This window comes from Schistocerca cancellata, chromosome 3 (genome assembly GCF_023864275.1).
Source record: "Schistocerca cancellata isolate TAMUIC-IGC-003103 chromosome 3, iqSchCanc2.1, whole genome shotgun sequence".
Taxonomy (NCBI): Eukaryota; Metazoa; Arthropoda; class Insecta; order Orthoptera; family Acrididae; genus Schistocerca; species Schistocerca cancellata.
In genome coordinates, this window is record NC_064628.1 from 764,827,058 (window position 1) to 764,845,728 (window position 18,671).

An 18,671-nucleotide genomic window follows, 5' to 3' on the forward strand; every position below is an offset into this window, starting at 1 on the left:
GTTGGTTTCACAGTAGCGGAGATGAAGAAGAGCTCGTAGCTCTTAAGGTAACTACTTTAGAGCCCATGTCTACTGGACTTTTCAGCTTCAGATGATTATTCCTGTCATAACCCTAAATACTGAGCATTCTGCACCTACATCTACACACGTAATCTGGAATCCAACGTACGGTGCATGGTGAAGGGTATCCCGTGTCACTACTAGTAATTTATTTACCTGTTTCACACACAAACAGAGTGATGGAAAAATGATTGTCTATATGCCTCCATACAAGTCCTAATTTCTCTTTATCTTCATGGTCCTTACATGGAATCAACTTTCTTTTCCAACAGTTGGAGCTTGTAATGCAGGTAGGTTTCTTATGCAGCATACTCTATTACTAAATAAATCTACTTGATTCACATCCAATTATTTAACTTTGTAAGTAGATCTGTGACCTATCTGAAGCATTTGACTGTGTCAATCAGAATATTCTCCTAGATAAATTGAGGTTTTACAGAATTGTTGGTATAGCCAACCAACGGACATTGTATCTGATGAAAGAGATCCAGAAAGTTGTATCTAATAATTAACCAGGTGGTGAGAAATCATTTATGGGGCTCCACATAGCTCAGTCTTACACCCACTACTGTTTCTCATGTATGTAAGTGATCTGCTGTCTAATAGACATCAAGCAGGGTTTGTTCCCTTTGTAGAGGATACTACTATTGTAATCAATTCAAATATACATACAGTAACAGTAGAAATGCTTACTAATGTTAAGAAAAGTATTAGTGAGCGGTTTAGTGTGAATGGTCTCACTGTCAGATTCAAAAATATACAATATTCACTTCTGCACACCTAGATGTTCCACACAAATGGTATGTGTAACACATTGTAAGGAAATACCAACCAGTGTTGAAACTTCAAAAACTTTATGTCCATATCGATGGGAATTCAAACTAGAAAAACACATTTTAGAACCACTAAAACTATTTAATTCATAATCTTGGAGAGAAACAAATCAGTAAGTTGACATATTCTGCAAATTTTCATTCAACAATACCATATGGAATGTTCTGAGGTTAGTTAAAGATAGATTGCTCAAAAATATGCTGTAAGAATAATATGTGGTGGTCGTCCACAATCATCTCTTAGTCATTTATGTCCTGACGAAGTTTGTTGTAAATAATCATTGCAGCTCAAACAGAATGATGCACATTTTAACAATACCAGAAAAATACAATCTTGGTTACTTCACATTAAGGTTGTCTTAGCACAAAACAGGGTGCACAAAATTTTTCATCTGCTACCTAATGATATAAAATGTCTAACCACCAAGTTAAATTTGGAAACAAACTGAAGAAGTGTATTCTTAACAATTCCTTTTAATCTGTAGAAGAATTTCTACTTTTATTATGTGTAAAAGGTGATAGGTAGGAATTAATAATCACATCTGTATTATAAAAAAAAACACTTGTAAATGGTCAGTATGTAGCCATATTTACATACCAGTGGATAATGTGAATGTAAAATTACCAGTCCTACATCACTATGGTTAATTGTGAAAACAAAACATGGAACATGAAACTAAGAAAATGACCAGAACAATGTGTATATTTTGAAGAGAGTTACTTTGCCACTTTGATTTTTCATTTTCAGAGATATATTGTCTAGTCAACAGATGCTGCACTGTCAAAGAAACTACACTGGTTGTCAGTTGCTAGGTAACAGTCAACTTTCAGCATTCATTGATGCATTGAAGTTTTGTATCATAACAAAGTTCCTATCACAAATCACTGATAAGCAGGCTGCCTCAATGGTACAAGAACTGTGCTGTCAGAGCATACTAACCAGGGTAAATCCGTTACCTTTAGAAACAGGACACAATCCCAGAAAACTGTCTTAAGTGCAAGCAAAATGTTTTAGAGTGAAATTACTGTATAAATTGAACAATATTATTGAGACATGACTGGAAGGTGTTATCTATGTAGTTATGGTCATGGTAGGATAGTAGTATCGTATTTTTAATGGTTCTCTTGCCTATAAATGAAACTAATGCATAAAACATTGGATATGTTAAACTATATAATAAACTTGATACATTTAAATATTGATGTAATGCACTTTAAACATTTAAACCTTTTGCTATAGAGAAAAACCAGTGATGCTGTAAATATGACACTCTAAGATTTTCCAAAGGGTTTTGGCCCTCAGTATTTGCTTTTATGTTTTCGGAAAGTTTGTTATAACTTTTCACTCCTACATGGAAAGTACCTTTATGGCACAGAAATGTGCTGATTCATATAAAATATAAGCTTTTTTTTGTCTAATATAGTGATCATGAATATTAGTTTTTTTAGCAATCTACTATTCTAATCCAATAAATTTATTTTGAAGAATATACAATGGATGGAATATCAGATTTCTTATATAGTGCTTTACAAAATTCTCTAGGCTTGCATTCAAATATAATGTTAATGTTTTCTTTAATCCCATTTTAAACTGCTTTGTAACCATAATCTTCAGAATTTGGTTCTGTGCTGTTAACAAGTGTTCATCAATTATTCTGTATCCAGTTGCTAAGTTGTTTTGTGACATTATTTATTGAGTATTGTAATTCTTCTACATGGCAGATTAAAACTGGGTGCCAGACCAAGACTTGAACTCTGGAACTTTGCCTTTCGCAGGCAAGTGCAGTTGGTAGAGCACTTGCCCGTGAAAGGCAAAGGTCCCGAGTTCGAGTCTCGGTCCGGCACACAGTTTTAATCTGCCAGGATGTTTCATTATCAGGGCAAACTCCACTGCAGAGTGAAAATCTCATTCTGGAATTCTTCTTCACTTTTCTCTCTTAAGGGAATATTGGAAACCTCTGTAAATAGGATAGTGTTATGAGTATCCATGTTTAAGCTTAGACCATTATTGTACAAAAGGACCAGAAGTGTCTCGATTACCAATTCTTGACAAGCACTATATTAAATTAGATTATACTCTGAGTTAAGTGTTCAGAAATAGTTTTAAGAATGATTAGTGTGTTCAATGCTTACTGCTCGTTTACGTTTACTCAGTAAGGAAGTGACCCCATGATGTCAAAAGCTTGCAGTAGGTGGCAAATACTAATGTTATTCATTGTTTCACATCCACCAGGCTTAGTATACAATTAACACACTCAATAAGTGGCAATTATTGTTGAACTCTTACTTCTGAATGTGTGTTGTTCATTGTACTGTACTTTAATTTACAAATTCTGAAGTCAGTAACATATAATTTTTTTCTAGTATTTTTGAAAGACAAGGGGAAATTATAATGGGTGTATAGTTTTTTACATTATCTGTCCCATCTTTCTTTTTTATCAACTGGAATTGTCTAAGACATTTTCAGTAAGTCAGCGAAAGAATCTACTTGAAGTGAGCAGTCACGTAAGTATGTAAGTGGTGCAATTAAATTTAAAGCACTACTCTGCAAGATTTTGCAGGAACATTGTTAATGCCTGTAGAGTAGGTGTTTCTTAGTCCTTTTGTTGCTTTTGCTATTTCATCTTGTGTTACAGTGCTGATGTTCACCGACTAACTACAAGTGCTTATTTACGTTTTCACACATAATCTGCAATGCCTAAGAAAAAGTTGTTAAATGAGTCAGCTGTTTCTAAATGGTTTGTTACTTTTTAATTTTCTTGCAATAGTGTTATATTTTCACACAATGCTCTATTTTTACCAGTTTCTTTTTTATAACAGCTCACATACTCTTTGCCTTATTTGTTGCATCACATATGTTTCATCATTATGCCTTTCTGCTACTCTGATTACTTTTATTCATATTTAGGAATATTTTTATAATACATGTGTAATTGAGGTGAGGAACTACACAAATTACATGTTTTACATGGTAGTCTCTTTTCCTTTGCATGAAACCCAGATTCCTCTTGTGATCCATCTTTTCACTGTACAAGTGTTGCTTATGGTTGTAGTTTCCTGTGGAAATTGAATTTGAAAGTAATGTGTTCACACAGCTAAGAAGTTAAATTTCTCATTTACACAATTTAGGTTATAAACATGTGACCATTTTTCTTTGAATGGTAAGCTGTTCAAATACACTGGGCAAAAAGATGAAGAATCACTCTTTTGAAACGCTGTTATTTTCACCCACTGTGAGATAGATGTGTGAAATGTGGCTCAAAGATGCCTACAGCCTTCTACGGTAATAGTGCAAAAGTGTGGCATCCAGTGATGTCACCTTCAGGCTTGGTTACACTTCAAACGATAAGATGTCAACACATGGGTGGGGGGGGGGGGGGGGCAGAACTCAGAAGACCACGAGAGTTTTAAGGTGGGTTACCGATGTCACATTGGCACAAAATTTCATCACAATTCTGTCCACCACCATCACAGACATATCACCCCCTCCCCCTTCACCCACACATCACCCCTTTCCTTGGTGCCTGTGATGGAGGTCACAACCGTGATGCCTAGTATTTAAATCATGGAGTTTTCTTATGGGTGACAGAGGAAAGCATTTCAGACACATCACTGCTCATATCTAACACGAAAAAGCCTCAGGAGGTGACATAAGAGGCATCAACAACAACACCCTTCCCCCTGGCTCATTCATTTACACACTTTTCATGCTCAAGAATAAAAGTTTGCAATGAAGAGTGCAATAGAATAACATTCTTGACAATCCACCAGCCAGATGATTTAAGCCTTCACTAAGGACATTGTAGGGCTGCAAGGCTGTTGAACATGATCTGATCAATCCGGAGTGGAATGTGACCAAAATTTTTGCTTAGGAACACAGGGTGAAACCATTCAAAATCATTCAATGAAATCTGACTGTGATCCAAAGCAACAAAGGGTGTTTATGCTTTTTCAGGCCTCTTGTTTCATTCCCTCCTGTTGTGCAATCGTAGAGGATGGGCGGGGGTGGGGGTGGGGGGGATTTGAGGGGGAAGCAACATTCACACGTGCATGAATAAAATGTCAAACTCCTTCTAAGATGCCCCAGGTCAGCAACAGCTTCGGTGCCACCTGCACACTGTTGTTGAGCACTTTACAAATGAACCTGGAGAGAGACAACCCTTGACTGATTCCTAGGCATCCACAGGCAAGCAAACTCTTCAACTACAGTCCTGCTTTAGCGCCTGCTTTCAATCGTGTAATCTGAGGGGTGTTGAAGAGGTTGCACTCCTCTCCCTCCCATGATCACACCACAGGAGTGCTCAAAAATCATTAGACCTCTTTGCTGCTTCAGATCACATTAAAATTTCATTGAATGGTTTTGAATGGTCCCTTCTGGTTCCAACTTGTGTACCAGAGAAAAATTGTGGTTGTGCTACACTCCAAAGGTATCATATCATGTTCAGTGGGATTGCAGCCCCATGATATCCTTAGAGAAGAGCTGAATCATCCAGGATACATCATCAGTGTCAAAAGGTTCTCAAGGACATCATTCTGTTGCACATCATAGCGCAGACTCTTTTGGGCCGCGAAATGTGTGTAAATGGACAAATGATGCCCTTTATGTAGTGATAGGAACAACTGAAACAAAACAATCAATACAGTCGATTGCTGGAAATCGACAGACTCATATGGTTGTAGATTTATATATTATCTGTATTATTCATTCATTCTTTTGAGTGAAGCCAGTCTATGGGAGCAACTGAATGGACAATTTAATCAGTTGGCTGTAGTTTTACATATCAGTTTTATTATTACTCATTCATTTCTTATGCACGAAAACAGTCTCTGCAAGCAACTGAATGAAAACAGTTGACACAATCTGGTAGTGTTTTGTGTACTGACTGAGTCATTCATTCTTTCTTTACAAGTGACACCAGTCTTTAGTATTTCTGTCAGCTGAAGCATGTATTCATTCATTCAATGAATTGAAAACACTGTTTAGTGGTTTAGTTGACTGAGTTATCAATTATTCTTCTGAGTGAAACTAGCCTGTAGTGCTTTCATTAGTTTAAGAAAAACAGTGGTATACAATACAAAGTGGGGTATATACAGGGTGGTCCATTGATAGTGACTGGGCCAAATATCTCATGAAGTAAGCGTTAAACGAAAAAACTACAAAGAACGAAACTTGTCTAGCTTGAAGGGGGAAACCAGATGGCGCTGTGGTTGGCCCACTGGATGGCGCTGTCATAGGTCAAACGGATATCAACTGCATTTTTTAAAAATAGGAACCCCCTTTTTTATTACATATTCATGTAGTACATAAAGAAATATGAATGTTTTAGTTGGATCACTTTTTTCGCTTTGTTATAGATGGGGCTGTAATAGTCACAAACATATGGCTCACAATTTTATACAAACAGTTGGTAACAGGTAGGTTTTTAAATTAAAATACAGAACATAGGTACGTTTGAACATATTATTTCAGTTGTTCCAATGTGATACATGTACCTGTAAATACCACATTAAAACAAAAAATGCTCAAAATGATGTCCGTCAACCTCAGTGCATTTGGCAATACGTGTAACGACATTCCTCTCAACAGCGAGTAGTTCGCCTTCTGTAATGTTCGCACACGCACTGACAATGGGCTGACGTATGTTGTCAGGCACTGTCGGTGGATCACGATAGCAAATATCCTTCTACTTTCCGTACACAAAGAAATCCGGGGACGTCAGATCCTGTGAACGTGCGGGCCATGGTATGGTCCTTCGACAACCAATCCATCTGTCATAAAATATGCTATTCAATACCGCTTCAACCGCACGCGAGCTATGTGCCGGACATCCATCATGTTGGAAGTACATCGCCATTCTGTCATGCAGTGAAACATCCTGTAGTAACATCAGTAGAACATTACGTAGGAAATCAGCATACATTACACCATTTAGATTGCCATCGAAAAATGTGGGCAAATTATCCTTCCTCCCATAATGCCACAGCAGACATTAACCCGCCAGAGTCGCTGATGTTCCACTTGTCGCAGCCATCGTGGATTTTCCGTTGCCCAATAGCGCATATTATGCCGGTTTACATTACCACTGTTGGTGAATGACGCTTCGTCGCTTAATAGAATGCCTGCAAAAAATCTGTTATCATCCCGTAATTTCTCTTGTGCCCAGTGGCAGAATTGTACAAAACGTTCAAAGTCATCACTATGCAATTCCTGGTGCATAGAAATATGGTACTGGTGTAATCTATGTTGATGTAGCATTCTCAACACCAACGTTTTTGAGATTCCCGATTCTTGCGCTATTTGTCTGCTACAGATGTGCGGATTAGCCACGACAGCACCTAAAACACCTACTTGGGCATCATCATTTGTTGCAGGTCATGTTTGACGTTTCCATGTGGCTGAACACTTCCTGTTTCCTTAAATAACGCAACTATCTGGCAAACGGTCCGGTCACTTGGATGATGTCGTCCAGGATGCCGAGCAGCTTACATAGCACACGCCCATTGGGCATTTTGATTACAATAGCCATACATCCAACATGACATCGACCTTTTCTGCAGTTGGTAAATGGTCCATTTTAACACGGGTAATGTATCACGAAGCAAATACCGTCCGCACTGGCGGAATGTTACGTGATACCACGTACTTATACGTTTGTGACTATTATAGCGCCATCTATCACAAAGCGAAAAAAGTGGTCCAAATAAAACATTCATATTTCTTAACGTACTACATGAATATGTAATAAAAGATGGGGGTTCCTATTTAAAAAATGCAGTTGATATCCGTTTGACCTATGGCAGCGCCATCTAGCGGGCCAATCATAGCGCCATCTGGTTTCCCCCTTCAAGCTAGACGAGTTTCATTCTTTATAGTTTTTTCGTTTGATGCTTTTTTTCGTGAGATATTTGGTCCGGTCACTATCAATGGACCACCCTGTATATCTCCAGACCACCAGAGGGTAGCTCCACCATCAGGTGTACGTGAAGATCGCAGTGGGTACGCCAAAGTTAAAATAAGTAATATACATACTTGTATATTTATTTGGTTGTGTACTGAAAGACTAATTCTTTGTTTCATAATTTAAAACTGATTAATAGATAGCTGTGCATTAAACCATTGCAGGTGCAACTAACACGTAACTAATAAAGTGCTTTGTTGGGAGTACCAAGTCGAGCAAGCACAGAAGGGTAAGGGGGAAAGAAAAGGAACAAGGCAAATTTTTGTGACTGTTTTCATTTTGTTTGTGTGATGATGTCCATTAATTAAAAACCATTTTAATCTAGCTCTAAGGTTGCATCTGCATCCAGTACGCTCCACATCAGTGTCAGTGTCCTTCTGCTGTTGCCAAGGGCAGGGCCAGAATGGCAGGTGACAGGAGGAGGTGGTGAGTCACAGGTAGTGCAGGTTCTGCTAGTGATGTTCCCGTGCTGGCCACCATGTCACCTCCTCGCATCGGCTGCAACCCTGGCCCTGGCAGCAGCAGGAGGAGGCTACAGCAGTGGCACCATGTGCACACCGTAAGGACCACCGCCCCTCATAGAAAAGGGTGAGAAAGTATGTAAGTGGACCCAGAGACAGAGTGAAAACATTCATATAAGACAAAACTGACAGATACTTGTGTCAGCCAGTTGTCTCACATTAACTGAAACCACTCAAACCTGGAGAGTGACCTGGCTGCAAACTTGTTTCATTCAGTTGTTTTATTCTACTGCAAAATCTGACTGGACTAAAAAACAACTGACTGGCCAATCAGTTGTTGAAAACAATCTGTTATCCCATCCTTACCTTTATGCCTCCTCCTGAGGTGTTTTTGCATTCAATTCTGAGTGGGAGTGAAATGTTTTCCTCGGCCACCCATAAGAAGACCTCCTAGGGTGACACTGCAACGTACCACACTTTTGTACCATTACAGAAGTAGGTTGTCGACACCTTTGAGCCAAATTTCACATTTCTGTGTAGAAATGGGGAAAATGACAGGATTGCAAGATAGTGACCCTTTTAATTTTTTTGCACAGTGTACTTTATGTTATCCTAACTATTGCTTCTACAAGTGGTTCTTAAAAGTATATTGTTCCCAGTCCTATCTTTTCCTTTGAACTTAGTATTTGAACTAGATGTTTATTAAAGCCTGTACTGAAATTTATCAGTGAAGTGATGCATACACCCTTCTTGATTAGCTACTGATCTAAAGCTGTTTCGCAAGTATCTGTTACTAAGGTAGCAGCATTTACATTGAAGGATGTACCAAGGTTCAATCGGTCCTCTCAGTTTCTGGTTCTTGTAAGAATGTCAATGTTAAAGTCTCCACAAATTATCACAGCCGATTCCATTTTACTCTTCAAAAAATAAAAATAAAAAAAATAAAAAAAAACATGAAGGAATTATCTGAATGAGATACAAATTAGAAGACATGATGTACATGTACAGACAGACACATGACTACAATTCCAGTAAAAATGGATGATTTATTCAAGAGAACAAGCTTCACAAATTGAGCAAGTGCATAGTGTGTCAGTCCACCTCTAGCCCTTACAGAAGCCATTATCTGGTTGGCATTTATTAATAAGAGTTGTTGGATGTTCTGAGGGATATTATGCCAAATTCTGTCCAACTGGTGCATTAGACTGCCAAAATCCCAAGGTGGCTGGAGAGCCCTGCCCATTATGCTCCAAACATTCTTAGTTGTGGAGATATCCAGTGATCTTGTACGCCAAGGCAGTGTTTGGCAATCACAGAGAGAATTAGTAGAAACTCTCATTGTGTAGGGGAGGCCATTATCTTGCTGAAATGTAAGCCCAGGATAGCTTGCATGAATTGCAACAAAACAGTGCCTAGAATATCTCCGACATACCACTGTGTTCTAACAGTGTCGCAGATGACAACCAAAGAGGTCCTGCTAGGAAAAGAAATGGCAAGCCAGACCAGCACTCCTGGTTGTCTGCCCGTATGATGGGTGACAGTCAGGTTAGATCTCACAACTGTTCGGGGCATCTCCAGATATATCTTTGGCTTGGAATATCATAGAATGAAGTAGAATTATCTTCATTGATGAGTCCTGCTTTGAACTGACCCTTGATGAGGCGAAGACTTGGTTGGCGATAGCAAAGGACAGCAATGATATACCAATGGGAGTGCCATTTCTTTTCATAGCAGGAACCCTTTCGTTTTATCTGCAACACCCTTGCAGAACAGCAGTACTTCAATGATATTCTACACCACATTTTGTTGCCCTTCACAGCAAGCCATCTTGGACTTACATTTCATAAAGATAAGGCCCACCTTGGCCAGCAAGGTCACCAGACCTATCCCCAGTTGACAAGTTTTGGAGAATTATGGGCCCTACCATTCAGCTTGAGATTTGATGATCTAATGCACCAACTGAACAGAATTTGGCATAATATCCCTCAGGACGACATCCAACAACTCTATCAATTAGTGCCAAGCAGAGGTGGACCAGCATGTTACTGACTTGCTCAATTTGTGAAGCTCGCGCTCTCTCTCTCTCTCTCTCTCTCTCTCTCTCTCTCTCTCTCTCTCTCTCTCTCTCTCTCGAATAAATCGTCCAATTTTTCTGAAATTGTAATCATTTTTTGTCTTAAAATGTACTTACCTTGTTTAGCAATGATTCCAGTTTATAAATGAAAGTTGAAAATTTCCAGATTGTTATCAATAAACTAGAGCTGAGTGTCAATAAACGGTGGTTATAGCCAAGTTCAGCTTATAAACAATTTTTATACCTGCAGTCACATGGGCCTTTTCAAGATTCATTGGAGGCAGACACATCAGAAAAACCTATAATATCTATTAAACAGATTGCTGCCTCACCTTGTGAGCTATTATGTCTGCAGTAGGGGAAAGACAAAATTAAATTAGAAGCCTATGCTCTGGAATGCATGTTACTTAGGCTCATATATCCATCAATATTTGTTTTGTACTGCATTTATAGCTTTGAAATTCTGCTCACCAGGTGTGATGTTTCTTCTTCCTGTTAAGCTTATTTCTAGGCACATACTGGTCCATAATTTGTCTGTCTGTTCTTTCATTTCAGAATAGTCATTTTTTACCTGTTTGTCCATTTTTGTATGCTTTATTACTGTACTTCCGTCTTTTTTATTATCATTGCATGTGTGCAAGAGGCAAGCCTAATGTATATGTGAATCTTTCCTCATTTGCCTGGATGGGAGTGGAAGTGTCATCACAATCACGAACACAACATCAGAAAAATGTAGCTGTTACCTATGCTGAGGGTGTTCATTACGGATGTCATCAAATGTTTGACAACAATGGTGAAAAATAAAGAAAACAGTGCAACAGGCAAGAGCAATAGGTTTGCTATTCATGTGTAAATTACTTCACACTTTCACTAGTCTTCATTACCCTGTTTACCCAGAATCATTTTATAGTAATTGGACAGTGTCTAAACAAATGTTGCAAGTGTGATGAAATTCACATCATGCTTGGGACCACTGCCAGTGGATTATGGTGATAATTCTCAAATGAATCCTCATTCAGTATAGCAAACAAGTCCAGGGTCCATCCGATGTGGAAAGAGTAAGGAACACATTGTCATTTCCAAAACGTAGCAGAATGTGAAAATTATAGAGTGGCTGGGGCATCATGATTTTGGCAGGCTTTCTAGTCATTCCAAGAATGCCATTGGATATCTTCATAACAGTAAGTCACAGATGCTTTGTATTATAATGGAACAGTGGAAGAATATGTTTGACTTTCCTGTGTTTCTGTGGGCTCTGACATATTTTCAGGACAATAGTATTCATTTTTCAGGACAACAGTATTCATTGTCACAGAACAGTGACTATAGGGGTATTGAGGACACCATGTGAATGGAGTTGTCTGCATATTACCCAGAAGTGCTCTTCAGAGAGAAAATAACCCCACCTTGGACCCCATGCAGTGTGGCAAAAATGGACACACATCTATTGAACTTCTGATTAGTCTCTTTTGAGATTGGAACAATCGCATGCAGGTGGGGCACCTTACTGATAAGTTGGAGTTACATGGACTAATGGTGACTGTTGCCACATAATATTCCAGTAAGTATAGCTTTCTGTTTTTCCATGTCTGTGGGAGAGTTCCAGCCACAGTGGGTTATGATAGAGGTTGTATGTTCCCTAAAGAAAAGCAGCATATTCCCTAGATGTTCATAAGATCTTTTGAAGTTCCAGCGCCCAATTTTACAAAATCTGTAACACAATTTATGGTCATTTCTTAACAGTCATCAAGCAGGCATTTCAGGATTCACAATATATCCAATTACAAAAACCAACAATATTTTGATGAAGAAGCTGGTCCTTATTACAGACAGCTGCTTACACATATGATGCTATCAATTCTTCAGGTGATCACTTTCAGCTATGCTGTTACTGACTGCTTCCATCATAGAATCATGTACCTGCCAAATCTGTTCTGTTGAGTACTAGCTGGTATGAGCTGTTTACAGTAGCTGTTTCTGCTGGTAGTATCCTTCGTCAACACCAATGACTGCGCTCCACAGGAAATTACTTATCTGGTACAGCATAGGTAATCTCTTGATGATTACATGGAGTTCAGCATTTTATAAAGAATTACTTAGGAGAAAGAACACAGTAACAAGACACAGAGCTACCATTTCTGCTAGAAAACCTGATCAGTTTGTGGCAACTAGTGCTTATCAATGTTAGTATTCAGTGGTGCCTCTCCAGTTGACACTGTACCTACAGTGTAAATAAATGGTTATCATTCTTTTAACGAAATAATATGAAACAGTTGTCCATACAGTTCTAAACACTGTGACAGAGTTATGAGTCTACCGACAGAAATATGGAGGCATGAAAAAGCTGTCTCCAAGAGTGTATGTTACATTATACTCTTTTTGTGGAATGTGGTATAAGAATTGTATCATGATATCATTTATGATGGAAGCACTACAAATATCTCCCAGTAAATACTGAAGGACATTCATATATTGCTGTAATTTTCTTAAATTAGGTCATCAGATATATAGCCTTTATTTACATGGTACAGTATCCTGTAGAAGTTTGTAGGTAAATATATTGTGAGCAGATGATTCTTCATTCACATTAGTGTATACCATGATGAAATCATAATGCTTAGTTATAACATTATAAAGTGTGAGCTAATAAGCAGCTACAAAAAGGAAAGTAATAATTCATTGGAAACACAAATACTTTAGGACTAAAGCAGACCACTTATCGAATAATAAAAGTATTGAGTTGTCAACAGGCACAAAAAAAAATGACAACTTGATAGCTTTCAGTTGAATTATTTTATTAGGTAGAGTACAAATTGTGTGTGTGTGCATGGGGTAAGTGTCAGGGGAAGGGGGTTAGGGGGCAGAAGGGGGATAGGGGGCAGAAGGGGGGCATGCATGCACACTGCATACATATAAGTAGACTCAGCTTGTTAAAAGAATCATCCAAAAACTAGCAAGACTGCATTCTTTTTTGTGTACTTGTTGATGAATCAATGCTTCTACTGTTTGGTGAGTGATCTCCTTTACTCCCAACTTAATTACATTCTGCCAGAACTTTCCCTTGCCATATTAACTGGAAATGTACTAGCTATATGGCCATCAGCTCACCACATTACATATCGCAAGCAAGCATCAACATATTCATTCAAGAAATACTATTAATACCAATCAATTCTTCTCACCTGTTTATTCTGTAAGCCATGTGACCATATTCGTTCCAGCAAGTCACACAGGCTAGCAATGAGTGTGTTTTCTTCAACACCTACAAGTGAGACCTCACCATGACCAAGTTCAACAGCTTCTGTTCCCATCTTCTCCACCAACATGCGCTTTGTCTTGCTTTTACAATCCTGAAACATTTTTGATGTGATTGAAGACTGACACATCTGTTTTGTTCAAAAAATAAAATAAGCTTACAATAAACTATCGTATTAACTGTTACCTGGTTAAATAACTGCCTAAATTTCTATTTGACAGAAAGAAAATCTGATGAAAATGTTTGCTTAATGAAATAACAATTTACAACATGTGTAATAGAAAACTGAAGACAACTATCATACAGCTGAAAAAGTAATGAAAGGAAAGGCAAGCTATGAAAGATAACACAGACAAAGATTACAATAGGTAAATTAAAATAGGTAAACAAGTATACAGTCATTCTTATACAGTGTAATTATAAAATACATGAAACATTTTTAAAAATTCATGGAGATAAATGGAGAAGAACATGACAAATGATACAGTATGTGAATGCCAAGTTTTTTTAAACAGTGTTTATAAAGTTCTGTGTATCCATCCTTTGTTACTCGGCAAGCATCTAATCGGTAATCCAACTCTACCCATACTCCTCCCTATGAGTCAGGAGTGATAGTAAGAATAGCTGCTGTTATATAGTGTTGCAAGTCTTCAAGGTTTTGTGGTAAAGGTGGAACATGAATACTATCCTTGATATAACTCCAAAAGGAAAAATGTCTTAAGGCATCAAGTCCGCCAACTGTGGTGGCCACTCGGGTAGTGCCAGGTCAGTGGCCACAACATGTCAACCACAGTTTGTGGTGCCCCTGTCAGGAATTTTCCAAACTAACTTGTCTGCATCACACCCAAAAAAATTTTTACAGTTTGCCATTCACATACTGTATCATTTTTTATATTATGTTATGTTTAGCAACTGCCCTTGTTAGTTCCATCTAGTATGCACCCCACACATTTTAGCAATTGTCTGTCATTTTGTGTTCAGTCTCCTTTGTAGACTGATTGCATTTCACTAGTATTTTACAATGTAGTGAAGTCTGCCACCTGCTTTACCTACACCTGAGCCAATGTGATCACTCCACTTCATGCAGCTGAAAATAGTAACGTGCAAGAATCTGTAAGAGTTGACTTTTTCAACTGTGGCTCATTGATACTGTAGTCTTAAGATACGGCAGTTTTTTGTTTTGTTAAGTGAAAAGTTGTACATTTCTGAAAATTTAAAACAAGTTGACAATCTTTGCACCACTTTGAAATTTTATCCTGGTCTAACTGAATATTTCTGCAACTTTTTTGGACATTAGTGCAGTATAGATAACTGCATCATTCAAAAATCAGATTATACAATTAATATTGTCTACTAGATCATCAAAACAAAACATGAACAGCAAGGCTCCTAACACACTTTGCTGGAGCACAGCTGAAATTATTTCTACCTCTGTCAATGACATTCCAACCAAGATAACATGCTGTCCTCCTCACCAAGAAATCCTCAATCCAGTCACAAATCTTTGATGTTATCTGACATGATCATATTTTAAATAATAATCACATGTGTGATACTCAGTCAAACACCTCCTGAAAGTCAAGAAATACTTCATCTATCTCACTGCCTTGATCCATAGCTTCCAGGATGTCATGTGACAAAAGTGCGAGTTAGGTTTCACTTGACTGTTGTACCCAGAATTCATGCTGGTTGGCATGGAAGAGGTAATTCTGCATTCTAAGATTTTAAAGCTAATGGATGTCGGGGATATTTGACAGTAATTTTGTTTATCTCTTCTGCTGCCCTTCTTGTAGGCACGTGTGACGTACTCTTTCTTCCCGCCACTGGGCATAAGATTTTGTTCAAGGGATCTCTTCATAATATTATGGTTAAAAGAAGGGCTACCTCAACCACAAATTTGGTACAGAATCTGATAGTAATTCCATCATGCCATGCAGCCTTATTCAATAATGATTTCAGGTGTTTCTCAATGGCACTTGCATTATGATTTCACTCATCTCTGCATTGGTATGAGAACAACATTGGGACTATACTGTTGGGTTTTCCTTTTTAAAGAAACAGCTGAAAACATAGTTAAGAATTTCTATTTTTGTTCTGCTACCCTTAATTTTAGTTCCAGTCTTGTCGATGAGAGTCAAGATGCCCTCTTTTTAACCATTTACGTTCCTATTTGTGTTTGCCATCTGAGTTATTGGCCATTTTACCGAATGACACTCAGGCTGTCGACTGAGTTTTACTTTTTATCCATCATAGCAATATGGCGTACACCATTTAATTTTTAGTTTCAGACCTCTGTTTCTCTATGGCACATTTTATAGACCTTTCTCCATGTCACTGTTTTAGTAGTCTTCTATTCCATCGATTGGGATTAACTTGTTGTTTTTAATTCCTCTCTTTGTCTTTGTGTTCTACAGTTTTGACATGGGCGTATATCACCCTAGTTGTTTTTGCGACCTAAAACAAAGCAAAACAAACACTGATTTTGGAACTAATATTTTGCAATGGTAGACATTGAAGGCAGACAAATGTCTGCTTGTGTGTGTGTGTGTGTGTGTGTGTGTGTGTGTGTGTGTGTGTGTGCGCGCGAGCGCGCGCGCGCGCGCGTGTGTATACCTGTCCTTTTTTCCCCCTAAGGTAAGTCTTTCCACTCCCAGGATTGGAATGACTCCTTACCCTCTCCCTTAAAACCCACATCCTTTCGTCTTTCCCTCTCCTTCCCTCTTTCCTGACGAAGCAACGGTTGGTTGCGAAAGCTTGAATTTTGTGTGTATGTTTGTGTGTCTATCGACCTACCAGCGCTTTTGTTTGGTAAGTCTCATCATCTTTGTTTTATATATATATATAGAGGGAAAGATGATGTGACTTACCAAATGGAAGCGCTGGCACGTCGATAGACACACAAACAAACACAAACATATACACAAAATTCTAGCTTTCGCAACCAGCGGTTGCTTCGTCAGGAAAGAGGGAAGGAGAGGGAAAGATGAAAGGATGTGGGTTTTAAGGGAGAGGGTAAGGAGTCATTCCAATCCTGGGAGCGGAAAGACTTACCTTAGGTCTGCTTGTGTCTGTATATGTGTGGATCGATATGTGTGTGTGTGCGCGCGCGAGTGTATACCCGTCCTTTTTTCCCCCTAAGGTAAGTCTTTCGAAATCTTTTCTGTCGTCTTATTTTCTCTTTTTGTTTTTGCCAGTAGTTTCACTTTGTATTCACCTTCTCCTTTTTACCGTAATCTACTATACAATTTTATCCCGCCTATATATACTCAACAATACGTCACCCACTTCCAAACAAAAATTTTCCACTTTCAACACTACCGCCGCTATAAAATCCACCGTTTCTAGTCCACAAACAGTTCCTTTCACCTATTAAACAACCATTTCGTCTAGTTCTGATAACTTTCGCTTTATTTCCATTTCCGTTTTTCGCACATCACTGATAATATTTAGCCGTTTCCCACGGGTTTTAACGTCATTATTTCTTCGCCAGACAATTGTTAGCCTCATTTTCATAATCTGCCACCACAAAACCACTCCTTTTAATACATTTACACGCAGTTTTTCCGAAATTTTTCCAAATTTCTCCATCCTTTAACGTGTTTTGGCGGCAACACAACTACCTAACCTTTGTACCCATCATTGTTCCCCAACCTAAGTTCAGCACAGGATCAACATAGCTCATCTCAAACCAACACCCAAACTCTTTGCCTCTGTATATGTCTGCTTGTGTCTGCATATGTGTGGATGGATATGTGTGTGTGTGCAAGTGTATACCCGTCCTTTTTTCCCCCTAAGGTAAGTCTTTCCGCTCCCGGGATTGGAATGACTCCTTACCCTCTCCCTTAAAACCCAAATCCTTTCGTCTTTCCCTCTCCTTCCCTCTTTCCTGACGAGGCAACCGTTGGTTGTGAAAGCTAGAATTTTGTGTGTGTATGTTTGTGTGTCTATTGAGGTGCCAGCGCTTTCGTTTGGTAAGTCAAATCATCTTGTAATTAGCAAGTCAGCATTTTTTAGTAAACTATAAATACTAGAACTTTCAGAGTATTCCTACACACACTGCTCCAAATCTATTTGTACTCTATGGAAAAAATGTTTGAATCAAAACAATTTGTTGCTTAAGAATAAGAATAATACGATTTGTTGTGTATTCATTTAAAGAAAAGAAAGACCTTTGCTGTATTAGTAGTATCAGAAAATTAAATGGAGAGATACAAACAGCAGCCATATCATCCTGGTCAACATTAAGGTTGAGGAGTCTACATCTACATCTGCCATCTACATGAAATACTGTTTTTTTGAATAATTAAGAGACTATGCCTCAATCTTTAAATTAAGCCTAAAATACATTAAGAATAAATTTTCCCCTGTAAATAAATCTGCAAAGTAAGGACAAAAGGTCACGATTTAATGTAAGGAACGTATTTTTTTGCTGCTCTGGTACAGAAAGATCAAGAGAAATGTTTATGTATCGAAACTGTAAAGCAAGTTGAGGGCAGTCGCCGTAATTTGTTTTTGGATTATATAAAAGCAGGAGCTGTGAGCTTCAATGCTCTCTCTCTCTCTCTCTCTCTCTCTCTCTCTCTCTCTCTCTCTCTCTCTCTCTCGTTTGTTTACAATGGCTGTTTCAAAAATGTGTCCCTCTGTAATGTTTGGCAAATAATTGTGCTAATTTAATTTCAAAAGCCATGTTTTAATTAAGACTGTACTTTCCTTTTTCATTAATTCCACATACCAAATTATTATGCTACATTTAAAAAAATTTTCAGGCTGCAGTGAAGGAGAGTTGTCAACGAATTGTTTGATGGCCACGGCCGAACGCTACTAGTGTTTAGTTGGCTATTACTTTAGAACACTTTTATTTCAGTGTCCCTGAGATTTCTTTTACGGTCTTTTCTATCAATAACCAGGCAATGTAATTACAGAAACTGCCCTTTTTTAAAAAAAAATCATCGACCACTGGCCTCTGGACAATGCCATCAGTCGCCTCTGGACGATGCCATCAGTCAACATTCTCGTCGGTCTGATGGG

The 18,671-nt window shown here is 38.3% G+C and overlaps 1 protein-coding gene across 1 annotated transcript in view; it reads right to left on the bottom strand.

Moving 5' to 3' along the window:
* LOC126175792 (DENN domain-containing protein 5B) overlaps nt 1-18,671 on the bottom strand; it is a 501,428-nt gene that overhangs the window by 52,334 nt on the left and 430,423 nt on the right. Inside the window, exon 12 of the mRNA XM_049922773.1 lies at nt 13,570-13,737. Coding sequence (XP_049778730.1) covers nt 13,570-13,737 — 168 coding nt within the window. The remainder of the gene's footprint in view (nt 1-13,569; nt 13,738-18,671) is intronic.